The sequence below is a fragment of the Diceros bicornis genome, chromosome 18, assembly GCF_020826845.1.
Source record: "Diceros bicornis minor isolate mBicDic1 chromosome 18, mDicBic1.mat.cur, whole genome shotgun sequence".
In the NCBI taxonomy this organism is placed as follows: Eukaryota; Metazoa; Chordata; class Mammalia; order Perissodactyla; family Rhinocerotidae; genus Diceros; species Diceros bicornis.
Window position 1 is genome coordinate 38,343,824 of NC_080757.1, and position 19,084 is coordinate 38,362,907.

At 55.6% G+C, this 19,084-nt stretch overlaps 1 protein-coding gene across 1 annotated transcript; it reads right to left on the reverse strand.

The window, feature by feature from the left end:
- Nucleotides 1-2,599: 2,599 nt before the first annotated feature.
- Nucleotides 2,600-17,608, reverse strand: GPR179 (G protein-coupled receptor 179). Its single transcript, XM_058560800.1, has 11 exons — nucleotides 16,765-17,608; nucleotides 15,338-15,446; nucleotides 13,366-13,453; nucleotides 12,728-12,963; nucleotides 11,909-11,977; nucleotides 11,475-11,584; nucleotides 10,942-11,180; nucleotides 10,618-10,756; nucleotides 9,831-9,936; nucleotides 9,153-9,299; nucleotides 2,600-7,731 (listed from the first exon to the last, which is right to left on the reverse strand). The coding sequence occupies exons 1-11, from the start codon at nucleotides 17,556-17,558 to the stop codon at nucleotides 2,629-2,631; spliced, it is 7,140 nt and encodes a 2,379-aa protein (XP_058416783.1). The 5' UTR covers nucleotides 17,559-17,608; the 3' UTR covers nucleotides 2,600-2,628.
- Between the last annotated feature and the right edge of the window lie 1,476 nt (nucleotides 17,609-19,084).

Sequence of the window (19,084 nt, forward strand, 5' to 3'; positions counted from 1 at the left end):
AGAACAAAAAAAGCACACTTAGTGGGCGAAGGATACATTGATTTTCCTGAATCTGTAAAAACAGAGCTTCAAAGAAGCTGGTTCACCCCATCCTCTTAGGTCTGTCTCTCTGGGGTCTCTAGATAATCCTAAATAGCAGCTAAGCAGTAGCTGCTACCAGGGGGCCAGAGGATAAGTGCAGTTTCATTCCCCTTGGGATCAAATCCAGCTGAGCAAATGGCCCAGATGTAAAGGATTGGCTAGAAGGACCAGGCAGAGACCATCTGCAGCGCCAGCCACAGAGCTGGGCACTGGCGGAGAATCAGCCAGACCACCGGAGGTCCTGAAGTCTGCAGTGTAGCTACCTTGGTCTTTAAAGCAGGCATTGTTCGTTCCTTACCTATGCACTGTTCCTGCTTAAAAACATTGGGAAAAGGAAATCAACATAATAAATAAGCTGGAACCAACTGCAATGGTCAAAAAAAACCATTCTTTATTTTTTTCTCCATAGTTTACTTCACAACAGTGGATATAGGGACAACTTTTCTTTCTTTTTTTTTTTTTTTGTGAGGAAGATCAGCCCTGAGCTAACATCCATGCTAATCCTCCTCTTTTTGCTGAGGAAGACCGACTCTGAGCTAACATCTATTGCCAATCCTCCTCCTTTTTTTTTTTTCCCCAGAGCCCCAGTAGATAGTTGTACGTCATAGCTTACACATCCTTCTAGTTGCTGTATGTGGGACGCGGCCTCAACATGGCCAGAGAAGCAGTGCGTCGGTGCGCACCCGGGATCCAAACCCGGGCTGCCAGTAGCGGAGCGTGGGCACTTAACTGCTAAGCCATGGGGCCAGCCCAGGGACAACTTTTCTGTTCGCAGCTAGACCAGACCCAATGGAATTGTTCTGAGGTGCAGTTAGCAAAATTTGCATTGGCTCAGCAGCTGTGGGGTTAACTAGCCAGCGCCCAGAGGAACAACACACTTGAGTTACTGCTCTGAAAGCCCACGGCAAGGGACCTAGGTAAGTGGGAGGGCCTAGAAAGGGGAACAAGGGCATCTGGTCCCTGAAAGAGTGGTTTACTCCATTCCTTCTCCTTTTTTGGAAATGGAGCACTCTGCTACTTTTTCTGTGAAGCCCTGTAGCTGCCCAGAGTATTTACACGTGCACTCATTTTTTTCCCATTGGGTATTTGGTCTCCTTGTTTTGTCTTTTTCCTCCCCGTGAATGGCATTGATATCTGTCCAGTTAGATGGTGGGCTTACTGCCATCTTCAGTGCCCGTGCCCAGCTCTGCCACATTTAGTCTGCCAGTTTGCACCTTCATCTACCCCTGCCAATCTTGGGATTTCTTTGACCAATGTTTTCTCCTCCCTCCTTTCTCTCTGGTAGTATCATCTGATTCCAGTACTCTGTTATCTAGGACCGCTGAAGCAAGGGTAGCCTGAACTGACTTGAGAGAACAGAGCAGAGCTAAGGAGAGAGAGCTCCCTAAGAAAGAAGGCTTTGTATGTACACGATGCCCTTTTCCTGGCCCTCAGGCCTCTAACCTGCCCCGGAGCACTGCTGTTTCTCAGGGCAGTTGTGGTGCTGGCTGTAAACAGGACCTTCTTTCTTTCTGGGACTTCTCGGGAAGGAGACTGATGTGGGCCTCTTGTTACTTGTGAACAAGTAATTTGGAGTGGTTCTCACATCAGAATCCGAGATTCCCCCTGGCTCCAGCTGCGTTGTCAACAGAGTGGGATCCTTTTGATGACAGCACTTGAAGGGGTAGGAGGAGAATGAGAACTCTCGAGACTGGCAAAAGATGGGGCAGGAAGAAGGAGAGACCATATGAAAAAGGTGGCAAGACGCATACTCCTTAAACCAGCGGTCAGGGTGTCTGGAAGGGAGAACTCCACCTTGGTCAGCGCAAGGAAGACCTGGAGCGATTGCCTTTCCTTCTGTGCTGTGTCTCGGATGCTGCTTCCGATGGCAGGTGTTGATAGGATGTAAGAGTGCTTGATTGGCCCTACTTCAGCAGTCATGCAGGGCAGGTGTGAGGATCAATAAAGCAGAAATTGGAGATCCAAAGTCAAAATGACAAGGTCTGTAAGACATTTCAGGCACCTCTTTTGAGCCATTTTTTCCACCTGATTATCTTTGAATTTGAGTTCTCTTAAGCTTCCTATGGTGACCTTTGTAGCCTTCTGTGATCCTCAGTCCCTGTGTTAACCAATGTCTTGTGTGGCTTAGTTTCTTCTCAGAAAATGGTCCTCTGCAGCCTTCAGAGAAGAATGGGGTCTCTCTCAGAAAATGTGGGCTGGGCACTGCTGACGTCCTGTCATCCCTAACCTTGGCTTTATGAGTGACTATCCAGACCCAGATGGCTCGTGTTGAGTACTCTAGCTCGATGGGAGGATTCGTTAGAAGCAGAGCATCTGGCCTTTGTTCCCTGGAGCAGGAAGAAGAGTTGAAAGTAAAGAGAAGGTGGGACTTCCTGTTGGGGTCCGAGCTGCACCCTTGTGTAATTTGTCTTTGGAATGAGTTGACTTCTGGCCTTCTTGGAGAGGGGATGTGGCCAAGTGTCTTTGATTCAGCTCTTTGAGAACCTATGAAAAACCTTAGAAAAGACCATGGCTCCTGAAGGCTAGTCACCTACCCTGATGGAGTTGTTACTCCCAGTCCCAAGGATAGACAGTTGGAGGGGCAAATTCTTCATGTTGAGCTTTAGAAGCCACTTCTCCTTGGTCTTTAGTTAAGGAGGAAAACTTCTGATCCTCAGCTTCTTGGAGACTTGGCTCTGGGGCTAAGCTGGTCCTTGGCCCAAGTCCTGAAGGTCCTTGGAGCTCTCTGACACCTTCCAGAGTAATAGTACTGGCTGGCTTGCTCACCTTGGGGCGGGAGCTTTTGCTTTCTGGAAGGAAGCTACTCAGGGGTCTGTGGACTAAAAGGCAGGGTGGGTTCTCAGGAGCTGTGGGGAAAGATATTTCTGTCCAAGTTGCTGTTAAAGACAGGAGGCCAGATCCCTCAGATGGGGCTCCAGTTTCCTCCCAAGGACAGATGTCTGCCATGGTGCCCTTTATTATATTTCCTTCTGGATCTGTGACTTCCCACTGACACAGCTCTGCCATCCTGCTCCCCATACTGCTTGCTCCATGGGGACTGACTGCGGGTTGGTCAGTGTCTGGAGCATCTGGCTGGGGGAAGAGCCCCCCTGAACCTGTGCCTTCCCAGCGGCAGACTGTCTGCTGCTCTCTGCTGACTTTTGCTGCTGCTTTTGAAAAGTGTTCTTCAGTCTCTCCAGATCCTGCCTTTTGAAGAAACGTCTCTCCTTGCCCTTGGGATTCTCTGTCCACCTCTTGTTCCAGTCCTCCGTTCTCTGCTGCTCCTTTACTCACCTCCCAAGGGCAGATTTCTGCTTTCTTAGCAGAGGACGCCTCTTCTGCTTTCCACGGACACACTTCTGCTACCCTGGCCCCCACACTGCCTGCTGCCTCAGAACTGCCTTTGCTTCTGTCAGAAGCTTGTGGGGCTGGTTGTGGAGACAGACCTCCACAATGCTGACTCTCCCAGAGACACACAGCCTCCTGCTTCCCATCTGCCCTCACTGGCTTTTCCTGAACTGCCACAACTTTGGGCTCTGTTTTTTCTGGGGCTTTCTCCTCCTTCTCTTGAGCTTCCCCTTTTCCATCCTGTCTTGACATCCCTTCCTCAGGGATTCTTTCAGTCACCTCCCAGGGACAGATCTCAGCTTTGGTGCTTCTCTCAGGTTTCTGAGCATCCAGGGCAGGAGCATCCCGTGGGCACCCTTCAGCGAGCCTGCCCCCAAAAGTGACCGGCCCCTGAGAGCCAGCTTTAGGTTGGTCAGGGCACTGACTGTCCAGGTGGGAGAAAGAGTCTGCCAGGGCCATGGTCTCCTGTGGACAGATAGGTTGTAGCTCGTTTGCTTTTTCCCCATCTTCAGTAGTGAATTCTCCTGCTTTCGAAGATGGAGCTTTTTCTTGGTTTATGTGTTCTGGGACCAAGCCCATCTTTGGGTCTTGTGTCAGGTCCCCTTTCTCTGCTGCCTCATCACTCACTTCCAAGGAATGCCCCTCTGCCAGTTTGCTACTCATGCTGCTGGACAAGTCTGAGACCTCAGGGGCCTGAGCAGAGGGTTCCCTCCAGTCCTTCTCCCAAGGGAAAATAGCTTCCTGCTCGTGCCTCTGTTTTGTCTCCGATTTTGATATGTCTTCTTCTAGGGAGATGAGTCTCCCCTTTTCTAGAATTTTCTCCCTCTGCCCTGGTGAATCACTCCCCATCTCTTGTTCCAGTCCCTTCCCAGTAGCACCTTCATTCCCCTCCCAGGGACAGATCTTGGCTTTTTCACTGATAGGCACTTCCTCCACTTCCCAGGGACACACCTCAATTGGCCTGTACCCCACACGGTCCAGTTCCTGGAATCCAGCTTTTGGTCTGTCGGTGTCCAGGGTGTCTGAATGCTGAGAGGAGCCCCCTGGATGCAAGCTCTTCCAGGGACAGGCCACCTCCCGCTCCTGGCCTGGCCTCTCTGGCTTCTTGGGAGTAGTAAGACCTATCTTGCCAGGTCCAGAATCTGCAGAAGCCTTTCCTGTATTGGTTGGCAATTTCCTAATGGCCTCACCTGCCAAAGCCCTTTCATCCGCTGCTCCAGCACTCACCTCCCAGGGACAGACCTCTGCCTTCTCGGCAGGCGGAGTTTCCTCCACGTCCCATGGACAGATCGTGGCAATTTTGCTTCCCATACCGCCTGACATCTGAAAACTGGCTTTGGGTTTCTCTGTGTCTTGAGGACCTGGTTGTGGGGGGAAGCTGACAGGGTCCTCACTCTCCCAAGAACAGACTGCTTCCTGCTTTTGGATCTGTCCCTCAGGCTTTTCCCAAGCGGTGACATCTTTGATTCCTGATGTTCCAGGCATTTCCTCCTTGTCCTTTTGAGAGTCTCCTCCTTTTGGTGCTTGTCCCAATGTCCAGTCCTCTGTTGTTCTTTCATTCACCTCCCAGGGACAGATTTCTGCCTTGGCAGGTGTTACCTCCTTTACCTCTGGCCTGAGGTCTTCCCATACCTGCATGGCCCTACTTCCTCCATTGCTGAGGAGCTGGCCATCAGCTCTGGATGAGGAATCGTCCAGACATGGGCTAGAGTGCCCAGGGGCTGTGCTCTCCCAGGGACACACCGACTCCTGCTGTTGAAGAAGTTTCTGCCCTACTCTCTCAGTTTGTTCCCCCGTCTCTCCAGAACCCCCTGTTCTGGAGGCTTTCCCCTGTTCCTGGAGAGATTCTCCACCTGTCCCCTGACTCAGCATTTCCTTCCCCACTGCCTCATCACACAGCTCCCAGGGACAGAGCTCTGCTCTCCTGATAACAGGAGCATCTCCTGCCTCCCATGGACACACCTCCACGATGCTACCGCCCAGACTCCCTGAGCCCTCGGGGGTTCCTGGGACCTGAGTGGAGACTGCTGTGGGGCCCCGGAAATCCGTCCTCTCCCATGGACAAAGAGACTCCAAGTCTCCACCCAGGGTCTGTTCTTTCCAGAAGGTTGCTTTCTTGGGAGTTTCCTGTTTCTTCTTTGCTCCCTCCTGGGAAGGTTTCCCATTCTCTCCTCCTCCACTTGCCTCCCAGGGACAGGGCTCTGCCTTGGCTGTGTCGGGTATACAAGCTTCTGGGCCAGTGGCTTCCCGCCGTCGCTTCTCCACCTCTCTAGCCTCCACACTGCCCGATGTCTCAGACTTTCCCTTGGTTCTGTCAGAGTCCTGAGGGTCTGACCTAGGAGACAGACCACCGGGATCGGCACCCTCCCAGGGGCACACAGCCTCCTGCCCCCTGACCAGCCTCTCTGGCTTTTTCCGAGCAACAGCAGCCACATCTTTGGGCTCTGCCTTTTCTGAGGCTTTCCCCCCCTCTTCTTGGGAATCACCTAGATCTTGTCTCAATGTCCTCTTTTCAGGGGCTCCTTCACTCACCTCCCAGGGGCAGATTTCGGCCTTGTTGCTACTGTCAGGCTGACCCGCTTCTGCCTCGGTGACTTCCCAGGGGCATACCTCTGCCACCTTGTGGTCGGCACTGCTCAGGGGCTGAAGGCCCGCTTGGGGCAGTTCCTGTTGCCCCACAGGGGCTTCTTTTGCTCGCTCAGCATTTCTGTCCCCAGCTGTGCCCTGCCTGACTGGCCTCAGTGTGGTAGGCCCTGCTTTACCTGCTCTCTCAACTTTCCCCTCCCCTAGGCCCTGCGATGTCCTCCTGCCTCTGGTGTCTTGTTCCCTGCTGCCCTCCTGGTGACGGACTTGGAGCATTCTGCTGGTGTGAGCATTCTGTTGGTTCTGGAGGGACTCTTCATCATCACAGGGGGCAAGGGCGGCCTGCTTACTCACCACCTTGGGCCGGCCTGGTCTGGGAGATCTGGGGCAGGCCCGCACACCCTCTCCTGAAGCTCTGCCCTTCTCCTTCTCAGGACTCTCTTCCCCACCCTCCTTCTCTCTGTAGGTGCTCCGAGAACGGGTCAGAGCTTTGATAGCCAGTCCCAGACTGTGCGTGGAGCCCTGCTGAACAGGGACCTTGAGGCTGTGGGATTTAGGGGAGCTCTTGGGCCTGTCCTCATCCGCGTCCTCAGCTTCCACCCGAGGTTGCCTCTCCTCTGTGTCCGTCCCATTCTCCCCGGCCCCCCTTCTCTCTACTGCAACCGAGAGGGCCCGCCAGAGCCTGGTCCGAGCAGGGGCAGGGGAGTGGCTGCTTCGCTCTGGCCCCGAGGGGCCTTCCTGAGCCACATTTTCTTTCTTGACTGGCAGTTCTGCATTCTCCCAGGGGCAGATAAAGGTGAGTAAGCTTGGGCTTTGGGGGGGTACTGGAACTGGTGCCAGGGCAGGGGCTAGGGCTGGGGCTGGAGCTGGCATCAGAACTGGAGCCAAGGTGGAGGTAGGAGACAGCGTCCTTGGCTCTCCCCGGCAGGCCCCAGACAGGGCCATGATGGGTGTGGAGACCTGATGCCGAATGGGTGGGTGAGGCAGCCTTCTCGCAGCCTCCTCGTGAAGCTTCCCGGAGGCGTGGGAGCTGTCCATGCTGCTGCTCTTGGCAGGGGATGGGGGTGCTGACAGAGGGGCCCCTCGAGCTCGCTCCAGCCTCCTGGCTGATGGCCTCCGCATGGGGCTCGCCAAGGCTGCCTCTGCCTTCTTTCTTTCCTCTCTCTCCTTCGCCTGCAGATAGGTCTCCTCCAGGTAGGCCTGGCTGGCCACGAGCAGGGCCTTTTCCCTGGAGCCAGCCACGACGCTGAGTGACTTCTGCAGGGAGGCGGGCCGGGCTCTGGGGAGCCTCTCTCCCACCGTCAGGTTGTGAGCGCTGGCTGACCTGAAGCCCAGGGCAGGGGGCGCCTCCACTGACTCAGGGCTCTCTGCTAGCGAGGCCTTCTTGGCCAGCTTCCTCCTCAGCAGGGAGTCGAGGAGAGGCGGGTCCTGCTCCCTGCAGTGGTCGTGGTCGTAGGTGCTGCAGGACTTGCGCAGGGCCGGTGGCCCCTTGGGTTCCTGGAGGCTGGAGCTGAGGAGCCGGCGGCGGGAGGAGCCGGGCAGGCTACTGCGGCCCAGGGAGCCCGAGTCCCGGGAGTGCTGTCGGGTCAGGACCTCAGGGAACTCGGCCAGGTACCTCATGAAGGAGCGGCCCAGGCCCTGGCGCCAGCTGCCCCGCTTCTTAGGCAGGTGGGGGTTGTTAGCAGCCATTTCCTTGGTCTTGTGGACCTCTAGCTGGGCATAGAGCTTCTTCAACTCATCCTGAGGGTGGGGAGGAGTGAGGAGAGCAGAGCTGAGGTTCAGATGGGCAGGCTAAGCTCTCTCCATCCCCTGGCTGTGCTGTTCTCCCCCTCAGCCCTTATTTAGACCATTTTCTCTGGGGGATCTCTTTCCCAGCAAGCTGCGTCTCTTCCCTGCCTTGAAAGTTCTCAGAATTCATCTCTTCGTTCCTACAAGACCAGCGCCAACCTAGTTCCAAGCCAGACCCATTCAGCTCTAAGGACGCAGCATGCGCTCCCTTCTCTGGGACACTGTGGTCTGGTGGGAAATCAACAGCTTGGGAGACAGCAAACCTGGGTTTGAGGCTGCTGACCCATCACGTGACTCAAGGCTATTTCCTTGAACTCTCTGAGCTTCTGCTTCTATAAAGTAACAATAACTGGCTGCCTGGTTAGGTAGCTTCCTTAAGAGGACTGTATGAGACTGATGGGACTGGTGGGTGTGAAAAGTGCCATATGCAGGTATAAATGATGGAATGGGGCTTTGAAAGTCATACTTTGGGTTTCTCCCCAGAGCCAGCATAGGGAGAATAGACTGGCTGTGTTCCACAAAGTGGAGGGCCAGTTGCTGTGGCAATGCACCTCCACACTCTCTGGCCTCCCTGCTGATTTGGGGTCTCAGTTCAGCCTATACCCAGGGGGCAGAGCTCAGAGCGTGAGGAGGACACAGCAGGAAAGAGAGGTAGGGGCAGTTGGGACAAGGAGGGAATTGGGAGATGTAGACAAGTCAGGTGTAGAGGGAGGCCCCAGTGGAGGTGGAGAGGATGGACAAAACGGCTTCATGAGGTTGTTCCTACACCTTAGGTTTTATCAAACAATGGGTTTAGACCACCAGGTCTCCTTATTTCCCACCCACTGAGCCTCCCATTAGGGTTCTCCTGACTATAATGATACCCCTAAGCAGAAAGATAAGAGTAAGGATGCTCTCTTACTGTAAGACTCGGGAAGAACTTCCTTTCTCTAAGATTGCCAGGTCCAGGGAAAGGGGATCCTGGTGTGGAAGTCTCTGGTAGCCACTCACTGCCTGAACTACCCAGCCTCACAGCTGGCCCTAGGGTCACCCACTGCCCCCGTGTGCTGGGGGCTGTGGGGCTTCTTAGTCTGCCTTCATTATGCTGCTGCTGAGTGGGAGTGGAGGACATGGGGGATTAGAGCTCCACTCTAACTAGCCAAGTGGCCTGGGACTCAGGTACCTGGATGATGTGTGGCCTCCTTCAAATAGAGTCAGGGCAAGCAGCTTAGGGCGATGGTGGAGAAGGGAGGGAGGCAGGTCTTGGAGAGAGGGAAAGCGAGGGGCAGGGCTGGGGACCTGCAGTGGCGCGTAGCCCTGGAGGGAGGGCAGCAGTGCTCCTTGCTCATCCCTAAAAGCCAGCGTCGCAAAGAGGCAGGGAGGGTGGCACCTACCCGAATGTCTCCCGGGTCCAGGCTGCGCTCACTCCAGGCTGAGGCAATGCTGCTGCCGAGGTAGGATCCTGAGCGCTGCAGGCCCAGCTCGTCCTCATACACCTCATCCACGATCTCCTCTCGGGGAGGAGCCCCCAGCTTCCAGAACTGGCCAGGTGGGCATGATTGGAAAGAGTCACCTGGGCTCCCTGCTCACTCCTACTCCCCCTGCCCCGTGGAACACGCCTTCACTTTGTGAATCCTCAGTCCCCCTCTGATTTGCAATCCCGGGGGTCCGAAGAGTTTTGCTCCTCATCCTCCCTGACTTTCTCTAGCTCGGAGACCAGGGAGTCCTAACCCCCTGCCCCACAATTCCTAGCCCTGTCCTTCAGCTCCCCTATCTGTCTCTCTCTAACTGCTCCTGAGTTGATTTTCAGAGCCCGCAACCTTCCAGTTGCGTTACAAGGACAGCTCCAGCCCTAGCTCTTATTTCCTTTGCTCAGGGATTGGAGGCAGAGCGATAGTAGCTTCCTCCCCGAAGTGGCTCCTGGCTTAGTGCCCAGGTTGCTCAGAACCCCTTCACCCCAGGGTGTAATCCTCACTCTGAGCTGGAGAGAGCGTTGTGGTGGCAGCAGATCCACAGTGCCCCTTACAAAGGGGCTGGGGGTCTGCCGCACATCCAGGAGGGGAAGACCTCACCTTAGGGATGAAGATCAAAGCCAGTGTGGTGGTGACTGTGCTGTGGGTGTGGAAGAAGAAGAGGAGGAGGGTCCAGTCTGGGTGCAGGGAGGGAACCAGCATAAATCTGAGGGTGGGGTGGGAGGGGAAGCATTAGCTGCCGGTGGGAGTGGCCTCTTCCCCCTCCCTTGTCTCACTGGCTCACCTCCCCAGCCCCAGCCCTGATCTCCATGGAGGTGCTGGGTCGGGTGAAGAGGGCACTCTTTCTTCTTTCTGCCCTCTCTAGGATGTAGGTCCTACCTCAAGGCTAATGTTAACCCCCACCTCCGAGAAGCCCTCCCAGACTACTCCAGCTCGCCTTCTCTGGCTGCCTATAGCACAGACTCATGCTCCACAATTCTGTTATGGACCGCCCTGTGGGTTGATTCTGCTTCCACCACAGGGCCAGGTCCTTGTAGACACTCAGCAGGCCTGTTGCTAGGATGGCTGAGGTGTGAGGGAGAAGAAGGTAGGGAGAATTGAGCATGTGTGGGAAGGAGCATGATGGGGGTGCTGGAGAAGTGGCTTAGGAATGGGAGAGGAATTAGGAGTGGGGCATGCTTCCTCTTTTTGGGTGTTGGGTGAGACATGGGGTGCAAGAATGGTATCTGTGGGGTAGGGAGAGAGCTACAGACGGTGGGCCTTCCTCACCTTGCTGAGGCATGGCAGGGTTGCAAGGATGGCCATGGGATGAAGGTCCCCTCACCTGGGAAAGGTGAGGAGTGATGTTAGGGTGGGAGGAGTCGTGGGGAGGAGGTCCCATCCTCACCTGGCTGCGTGGAAGGCAGCGGAGAGCAGCAGCTCGTTGTGCAGGGCGATGCCCATGTAGCGCGGCTCATGAAAGGCCGAGGGTACAGCCCGGGTGGCGTAGCAGAGGAAGCTGCCCCAGCACAGGAGCAGCATCTCGGCTGTGGGGAAGCGGAGGACAGAGCCAGGCACCACCTCAGCAGCCATGCTGCCCTTTCTCTGTAGGGCTTGCTGGGGGGGGCCTGGCCAGGGGTCCGAGTACAAGGCCAGAGGACAGGACAGGAGGACCCCGGGAGGTGCAGAGCCAGGGGCCAGAGTGAGACTGGCCTCAGCGGAAGCAACTCACCCACAACCATGATGTAGTCCCAGCGGTCATGGTGGCAGAGGTAGAAGTGGCGGCCCGTGGGAGTGTGGCCTCGGGTCACTAGGGACGTGTGCTGGATGCCTCGTTCCAGGACCCCTGCCGTCCACACGGCCAGGAAGCCCAGCACTAGCAGCAGGAGCAGCCCCAGACGCCGCAGCAGCTGCCCGCTGCTCAGGTGGGGGCCCCGCTGAGCCGTTCGAGACAGAAACAGCTGGAGCACTCTACAAGGGTGTGGATGCGGGGGTGATGAGGGAGGACCAAGGAGAGGGGCCGGGGCTCTGGCCTCTGTCCATTGCTTCCCTCCCCTCCACACATACCTGTTCTATCCCTTCCATGGTTCGCTGCCTCTACCCTCCACAGTTACATGGAGGAGAGGGCTACAGTGATGGGGGCAGGCCTTGGGGGCACAGGGGAGTGAAGCTGGTAAGGGTCTGGCTGTGAAGACCTCCATTCCAAAAAGGAGCTGGGGTGGCCTGGAGTGAGCAGCATGAGAGCAAGGTCTGCCCAGACCCTACCTATAAAGCTTGAGTATAATGGTCCCGTAGACAATGGCAAAACCCAGCAGCCGGACCCAGCGGAGAGCGATGCAGCGGAATACACTGGGCTTGAAGTAGAGGATGAAGACCTGGTGGGGAGGGGCAAAAAGAGCTGCTCTTCTAACAGCCTTGCAATAGAGGCATCATCACCTCCATTTTGCAAAGGAGTAGCTTAAGTATCAGAGAGGTTAGGTAACTTGTTGTAAGCCACACAGCAGGTCATAGAGCTCTTTTAAGCCTGGACTATGTGGCTCCAGAGCTCACTAGGCCAGCCTGTCATTTGTGGATATGAGTAGGGGATTTGGAGGTCTCTGAATCTCCCCAAGAGGGCAGAGAGGAAGAAGGATTCTGGGGTTTGGAGGGTGCCAGGTTGGGACTTGGGAGGTAGGGTCAGCTTCTGGCTACAAACTCACAGGGAAGTAGAGCAGCAGGGATCCAAAAAGGATGGTTTCCAGCAGGACAACTCCAGATGTCCGGATCCTCTGTGAACCAGGAGAGAGGCATGTAAGCAGGGCAGTGGAGGACAGAGCCTGGACAGGGCAGGAGGGTCTCAGGCCTGTTTCAGAGGTCATTCAGTGGCCCTGGGCTCAGGCTTCACCCTGTAACATTAGCTCCATCCTCTCCATCCACAGCCGTGCCCCCACTCCCACCACAGCCTCAGCTCCACTGGCACTGAGCCTGGCTAAGGCCAAGGTTTCACACAGCCCGTGCTACCCCAGCTCCTGCCCCTCCCAATCCCTGCTTGGGCCTTGCTACAGACCTGGGCTCAGATCAGAGGTTGCTGGAGCCAGAAGGGATCTCATGCATTTTTCCAAGCTTTGGGTCAGACTGCTCCCTTGTCTAGATACCCCCTTCTCTGCCTGGTGACCATCTGGTTGACCTTCAAGCCTGGTTCACCTCCATCCCCGCTCCTGTTGCTGTGCTGTCATTTTATTTACATGTCTGCCTCCTCCATTCAACTGGGAGCTCCATGAGGGTCCAGATCCCTTCCCCTAGTGCCTACACAGTGTTTTGAATCAAGTCCAGTGCCTTCATTTAACAGGTGAGGAAACAGGGCTAAGGTGAGGTCACTTGCCTAATGTCCCATAGTGAGTTAGATTAAGAATCAAGACCTGAACCCATTTCTCCCATGGAAAGTTCTAGTCTTAGGTAGTCTCTGGTCTCCAGTTGATGCTAGGGACACAAGTTGGGTAGGACATGTGTGCAGGGGAGAGATGTGGGGCCTTCCTTGCCTTGCTCCGGCGGCAGCGGTAGGAAACCAGCATGCTCAGGAAGATGGCCAGCATGCAGCAGGCCTGGCAGGCCAGCACTGCTGCCCGCAGCACCAGGGCCTCGTCCACCAGGCATGGTGTGGCATCCATGCAGCTAGTGCAGCCCTCAGCACATGGCTGGCACCGCAGCAGCCTCCTGGAGCTGCCTTGCGGGGACCCGAATTGCCCGGTAGGCTGGGCAGCACTCTTCTCTAACCCTATAAAGAACAAGGTGGGTGCAGGGAGAGGGGCGTGGCTGGGGCATCCTGAGATCCCAGCCTTCTCCCTGCCCTCCAATGGTCCCTAACCCCTGGGATTGGGAGGGGGAGGAATGAGGAAGTGGGTACTCCCCAGGGAAGGCAGGGTAACAGGAAGAGGTGATGCCAGGCTAGGGCTCATTATGTGGTCAACTTGCGTCAGATCGGTATGTTATGGGCTCATTCTCAGAAGGCGCAGACACCTCCAAACTGGATCCCGCCTGCCTCTCCTAGTTCTCTCTACCTCTCTCTCTGCCCTTGCCTCGCAAGTTTCCTCCTGGTGTCTCACCCCAGCCTGCCTTTCTTCCCCAGATGGCCCAACCGGGTTAAAACACCTGCCTGGCCCTCACCACAATTACATACCCCCAGTGCGGCTTGCCCCGTAGAAGCCAGGTCGGCAGCGGCAGAGGTAGCGGCCAAGGACAAAGCCCTGACTCTCCAGGGGGACACACTGTGTGAATGACAAACGTGGTAGGTGTTTACATGGGGCTTTCCTCCGGGGAAGAGATGGAGGGTCCATCTACCTTTATATCCATGGCACCTGGGTCCATGCTAGGGAACCTCACCAGAAGCCCTCCCTCGTCCTAGGGAAGCCTCCCCTCTATGGAAACCCTATTCTACCCCCGACCACTACCTCTCCTCAAAGAGACCCCCAAGCAAAGAGTACGGGGATAGATTACCCTTTTATTCAGACCGGCAGAGGGACAGGAGCCTCACAGGTCCCATTTCCCAGTGCCCAGCTATCACTAGAGCGAGGTGCTGGGGGAGATGGAAGTAGGGAGGACTCTGAGCCCAGTCACACCTGTGTGCCTACGTCCTGCTTCCAAGGGTGCCCATCAGCCTCCCTCTCTGGCACACAGGTGGGTTGAAAAGGCCCCCACAGAGGAGCAGCTTCCTCTGCTAGGGGCCATCTGGCTTTGGCACAGGACTGCTTTCTCCAGCCCTAATGCCAGGCTGGTGGGATGCCAAGGCCAGCTTTTTATTCCACCTCCGCCCATTGATGTTTGCCCAGCAGGGGACAGAGCAGACCTCAGAGTCAGGCAGGGAGAATGAGCACATGGATGAGGCTAGATCTGCTGGAGGGAGTGGTCAGGAACAGACAGCGGTTGGGCAAAGGAAGGGGTTAACTCTGGGAGATTGCATATCCAAAGAGTGGTGCTTCTGAAATTGTGACCCAGCTTCCTATCTTGCCTGGCCCATGAACACGCTCTGTTCCTGGCACAGTCTGCACAGTCAGACAAATGCGTACCCAGAGATGTGCATGTGGCTGAGTTTAAAAGCACCCTGGAGGGGTCGGCCCGGTGGCGCAAGCGGTTAAGTGCGCGCACTCCACTGCTGCAGCCCAGGGTTCACCAGTTTGGATCCCGGGCGTGCACCAACACACCGCTTGTTAAGCCATGCTGTGGCAGCGTCCCATATAAAGTAGAGGAAAATGGGCATGGATGTTAGCCCAGGGCCAGTCTTCCTCAGCAAAAAAGAGGAGGATTGGCATTGTATGTTAGCTCAGGGCTGGTCTTCCTCACAAAAAAAATAAAATAAAAGCACCCTGGACAATGGAAGCCCTTCTCCATCCCTGGACTTATAGCTCCAAACACATGTACCCTGAAGAGCAGCAGGTGCCCAAACCTGCCCCACCTCCCAACAGGCTGCAGGGCTCGTCTTGGCTTCAGTCCAGCTCAGGAATAAGCATGCAGCAGTGTAACTGTGGAGCGGATTAGTTCACTGGCCTCCCAGTTTCCCAGTATTGGGCTTACAGGATTACCAGCCATTGCTTTCCGTTATCCAGATTCTCTCGCACCCATGGCTTTGATTCTGCCGACATCTGGCATGGGTTCCATCACCTTTACCTGAGTCCCAGAGCCTTTCATGCCCCTTCTTTGGTTAGATTCATCCTGCATCCCAACCAGCAATTCCACTTATTTCAACAAACACCAACAGAGCATCCTTCGTGGGTCAGAAGGAGCCTGGAGCTCTGTTGACAAGGAGAATGTGGTCCAGGAGAAGGAAAGGGTTTGATTAATAGAGGCTCAGGAGATGGTCCTGGGGAGGGATCCTGGGGCCTGCAGTACCAGAAGGGAGAGCAGACAGGGAAGCATGCTGAGATTTCAAAAGAATGAGGGTGGGCTGTCTCAGGTAGAGGGTAGGGGGTAGGTTGTGAGTATCTTCACTTTTAAAAAGTCTGGTATATCATCTTTATCTCATCACTAGGGACTCCACTGATGCCCTGAGAGGCTGGTGTGCCTTTGTCAGCTGCTCTTGGGAGCTGGGTGGTGGCAGTGATGGGAAAGGGGGAGGGAGGCAGGACCCTAGTGCCCCCCATCCTCCTTATCCTTACCTGGGTGCTGTTGAGATCACACAGGTGCGTGTTAGCATACCAGCCTGGGCCGCTGGCACACTGATTGATGTCCACGCTCTGAAGATCTACGTCCATCTGCACCTGCCCCCTAGGGCAGTGAATAGGCAGTTAGGGGCACAGTGAAGGATGCCAAGGTGGACGCGTTTCCTTGGGCCCCAGACTATGGGGAAATGCAAGCTTTGCAAACTTTAGCACAGTGGCTGCAGTGTGTCAGGAGAGAGGGCACGCATGCATTCATTTTTCCAGTGCTATTAGCCCTCACTGTCTCTCTGGTCAACAACCTCCACCCCTGATTGTCCCCCCATCCCTCACCCTTTCAACATCCTATCATTTCCTGGTTTCTATCAATGGGTAGAGGGAGGGGGCATATCAAGACCTGTAGGAGCTGGGGCTCTGATGATGTGTCTGAAGGGGATTTTAACACTTCCCCACGGCATGTATACACGCACAAACACACATACACAGAGCCCAGCTATTAACCACCCTCTCATTCTGCCCAAACCAGGTCTGAATTGATCACAGCAAAGGAGATATGGAATGAAGGATCCCAAAGCCAGAGCTGCCTGGCCCAAAGAGTTCCCAGCCTCTGCTCTGGGCTGAACGGGGAGAGAGCTGGCAAGGAACCAGGCTTCCTGCCGGCAGGAGGGGAACCTTGCTGGGGACAATGAATGGGGACACACAGCTGGAAAACAATGTTGATTGTTGAATGCCTTGCAGTACCATGCCGATTTGCTGCCTGCTTCTCACTGGGGCTCTTAATCATCTCTTAACTCTGGTTGAGGGGGTCACTTATTTGAGGAGTATCACAGGCGCCTGGGTCAGAACAGGCAGGACAGTGGAACCTACTTGATGTAAGAATATAGCCATTGGGAGTGACCCTGGGGAGTCAGCCAACTCCTGGACAGAAAGGGCAATGGTTCCAACCCCCCCCCCCCAAGAATTTTCCTTTCCTTGGAGAAGCCTCCTTTTACAGCTCTAGATTGCTAGAGAGCAGTGTGCGGGTTTAATTCCCAGAGTGCCCGCCTGGCTCCTCCAAGATGCCTTGTTCCTAGATTGTCACTGTCATCCACATCAGGCCCTCTCCTGCTTCTTACACCCACCACTCAGACCTGGGGGCCAAGATCTATGCCTGGCTACACCCATACATCTGTACACACACATGTGTGTATACCTACATGCAAATGGATTGATTCAGACACAGTACGTACACTCACACCTGTACGTGTTAAACACAGTTACAGATTCCCAGAGTCAACTGCAAATACACACAGCTGAATGCAAATACATACATCTGTGCCCCCCAGACACATGTATGCATGCCAAATTGCTCATGCACAGCTGGCTGGACTTGGGCCCCCACCCCCATATACCCACAAATGCATCAAATCCTGCACAAACCCACTTACCTGACCTCCGGGCTGAGGTCCGGCTTGAGTCCATAGAAGGTGGTGGAGAGTGTGATAAGCCAGCCTGGACGGAGCCGACCCTCCTGGCATTCCAGGAAGGGAGGAGACAGCCTCACGTGCTGTATGTCCCCCACATATCCATCTCCCCGTGGCCACTTGGGGCTGCCAAGGCTCCCTAGGTCATTGGTCAGCACCCGCTTCCGCAGGACAGGGGTGTCCAGGGCCCCCGCTGGGCTCTCCGCCTGCACCCTGTTCCCAGACAAGTCCTGAAGGACGGTCTCCTCCCCCATCCGGGTGGCCTGCAAGGCCAGCTGCAGGTGGCTGGCCTCTGGTGGAGGGTTAAAGGTCAGCAAAGCCCGGTACGCCCTTGGGTCCCCCTCGGCCACGCTGCGGACCAGTGCCTGGTACCACTCCACATCCTCCTCCACACTGGACTCGCGGATGTCGTTGGCTTGTAGCAGCATGTTGAGGAAATTGGCGGCCTGGGCGAGGGTGCCTGCTGCCCTCCACAGGATTGGGGGGAGCCCTGGTCTGGCCCCTGCCCCATGGGCTTCATAGCGCTCACTGCAATTAGCTCCCGACAGCTGTTGGGCATCTCCAGAGTAGAGAAAAGCTAGGGCTGCCTCAGCTCCCTCTGGGGGCACCCACATGGGTACAGATCCTGGCTTGAGGTGGGAGGACAGTGGGGGCAGAGAGCGGAGGGGCCGCTGACCCCCCAGAACCCAGCCACAGAGGAAACAGCAGCCCAGCAGTCCCCACACAGGAGGCGGCATGACCACTGCCCTGGTGCCCATCCTCGGGGCAGCTCTCAGGGACCCTGAGGTCCAGGCTACCTGGGGGATTTGGCGGCAGGAGAGCCTGGGCAGAGGCTGGCCGCAGTCTGGGGCTGCCTGCCTCCACGCCTCCTATCCTCGCTTTCTGTCTTCCTCTCTCTCTCTCATGCTGGCACTGTCTCGCTTGTTTTTTCTTCTCTCTAACGTCATCAGCTGGCTTCTGGACGTAGGCATGAGGGCTCTGCCCCCTTCTCTCTCAGTGTGGCCCCCCATCGCAAACCCTCTAAATCCTGGCATACCACTCTTCCCTCCTCCTCTTATCCAGTATTTAGGCTCCCTCCCCTCACTCCCTACCTCGCATCTGCTCCAGAGAGAGAGAGATGGGAGGGGCGAGGAAGGGGCCAGTCGTTCTCTCTCTACCTCCCTCCCTCCCTCTGCCCTTTGCTCCATTAGGAGAGATGGGCAAATCCAGGATGGGGCACCATAGCAACCGCAGATGAGCCATGCGCCTCTCTCCACCCCTCTGCTCCACTCAGCCTACTGGCAGCAATTGCGACGGGCATGATAAAGGGCCAAGCTGCATCTCCTGGCAATCTGCTCTGGCTGCCTGTACCCCCTGACACCGTGCTGCCGACTGGAATTTGAGAATGGGAATGGCAAGAGTGGGAAAGACAGCTTAATATCACCATAATGAATCTTTGTACAGACTGACAGTTTATAAAGTGTTTTTCACGTGCATCATCTCAGTGAATCTTTCCCACGACCACGGGTCGTGAATATTCTTAACCGCATTTCACAGATGCAGACACTGAGGCTCAGAGACTCACCCAAGACCATGCAGCTGCTCCCTTTGAGTTGAGACTCAAACCCAGAGCTCTGACCCCCATACACTGCCCCATCAAACCACCACCGACACCCAGTTCTTCAACCTCGGTGACCTTAATAAAGCCTCATTACAGAGGAGTAAATCAAGGCCCAGAGAGGTGAAGAGACTTCCCTAGGATCATACTGTTGTTCATGACAGAGCAGCAGCCTCTGCCTCCACCAGGTCTCCACCTCCCCACCCAGGGGAGCCTTCTTTCTCCTGCACCACAGAGTTAACAACCCAGCCAATGGGTAGGGGGGATCATGGGGCAGGGAGAAGAGGATGAGCAAAGTTTTGCCCCCGCTTCTTCCACCTTCATTTTGTCATCCTAAGCTCTGTCTACTTTCTTTCTTCATGAAACCTGTACCTAACCTCTCCTGCTCTTCCCGGTTTTCTTACCCCTCACATCCTTCCCTCCATTGGACACAGTAACTGGGGGGCCCAGAGTAAGCACTGTCGGAGGCAGCCTCCTTGTATCTTCAAGGGTGTGGATTCTTGCGGGTAGCACAGAATGAAGCTCCTGCCTTCCCCTCCCTCCCTCTTCCATCACCTTTCCACCGCTGATGTGCTCCTCACTCATCCAGCGATCTGGCCCCACTTGCACATGCTGTCTCTTGGCTTCCTCTTTCTCACCCCACGCCCACAATGCAATCTTAAACCTCTGATGTCCCAGATCACTGAG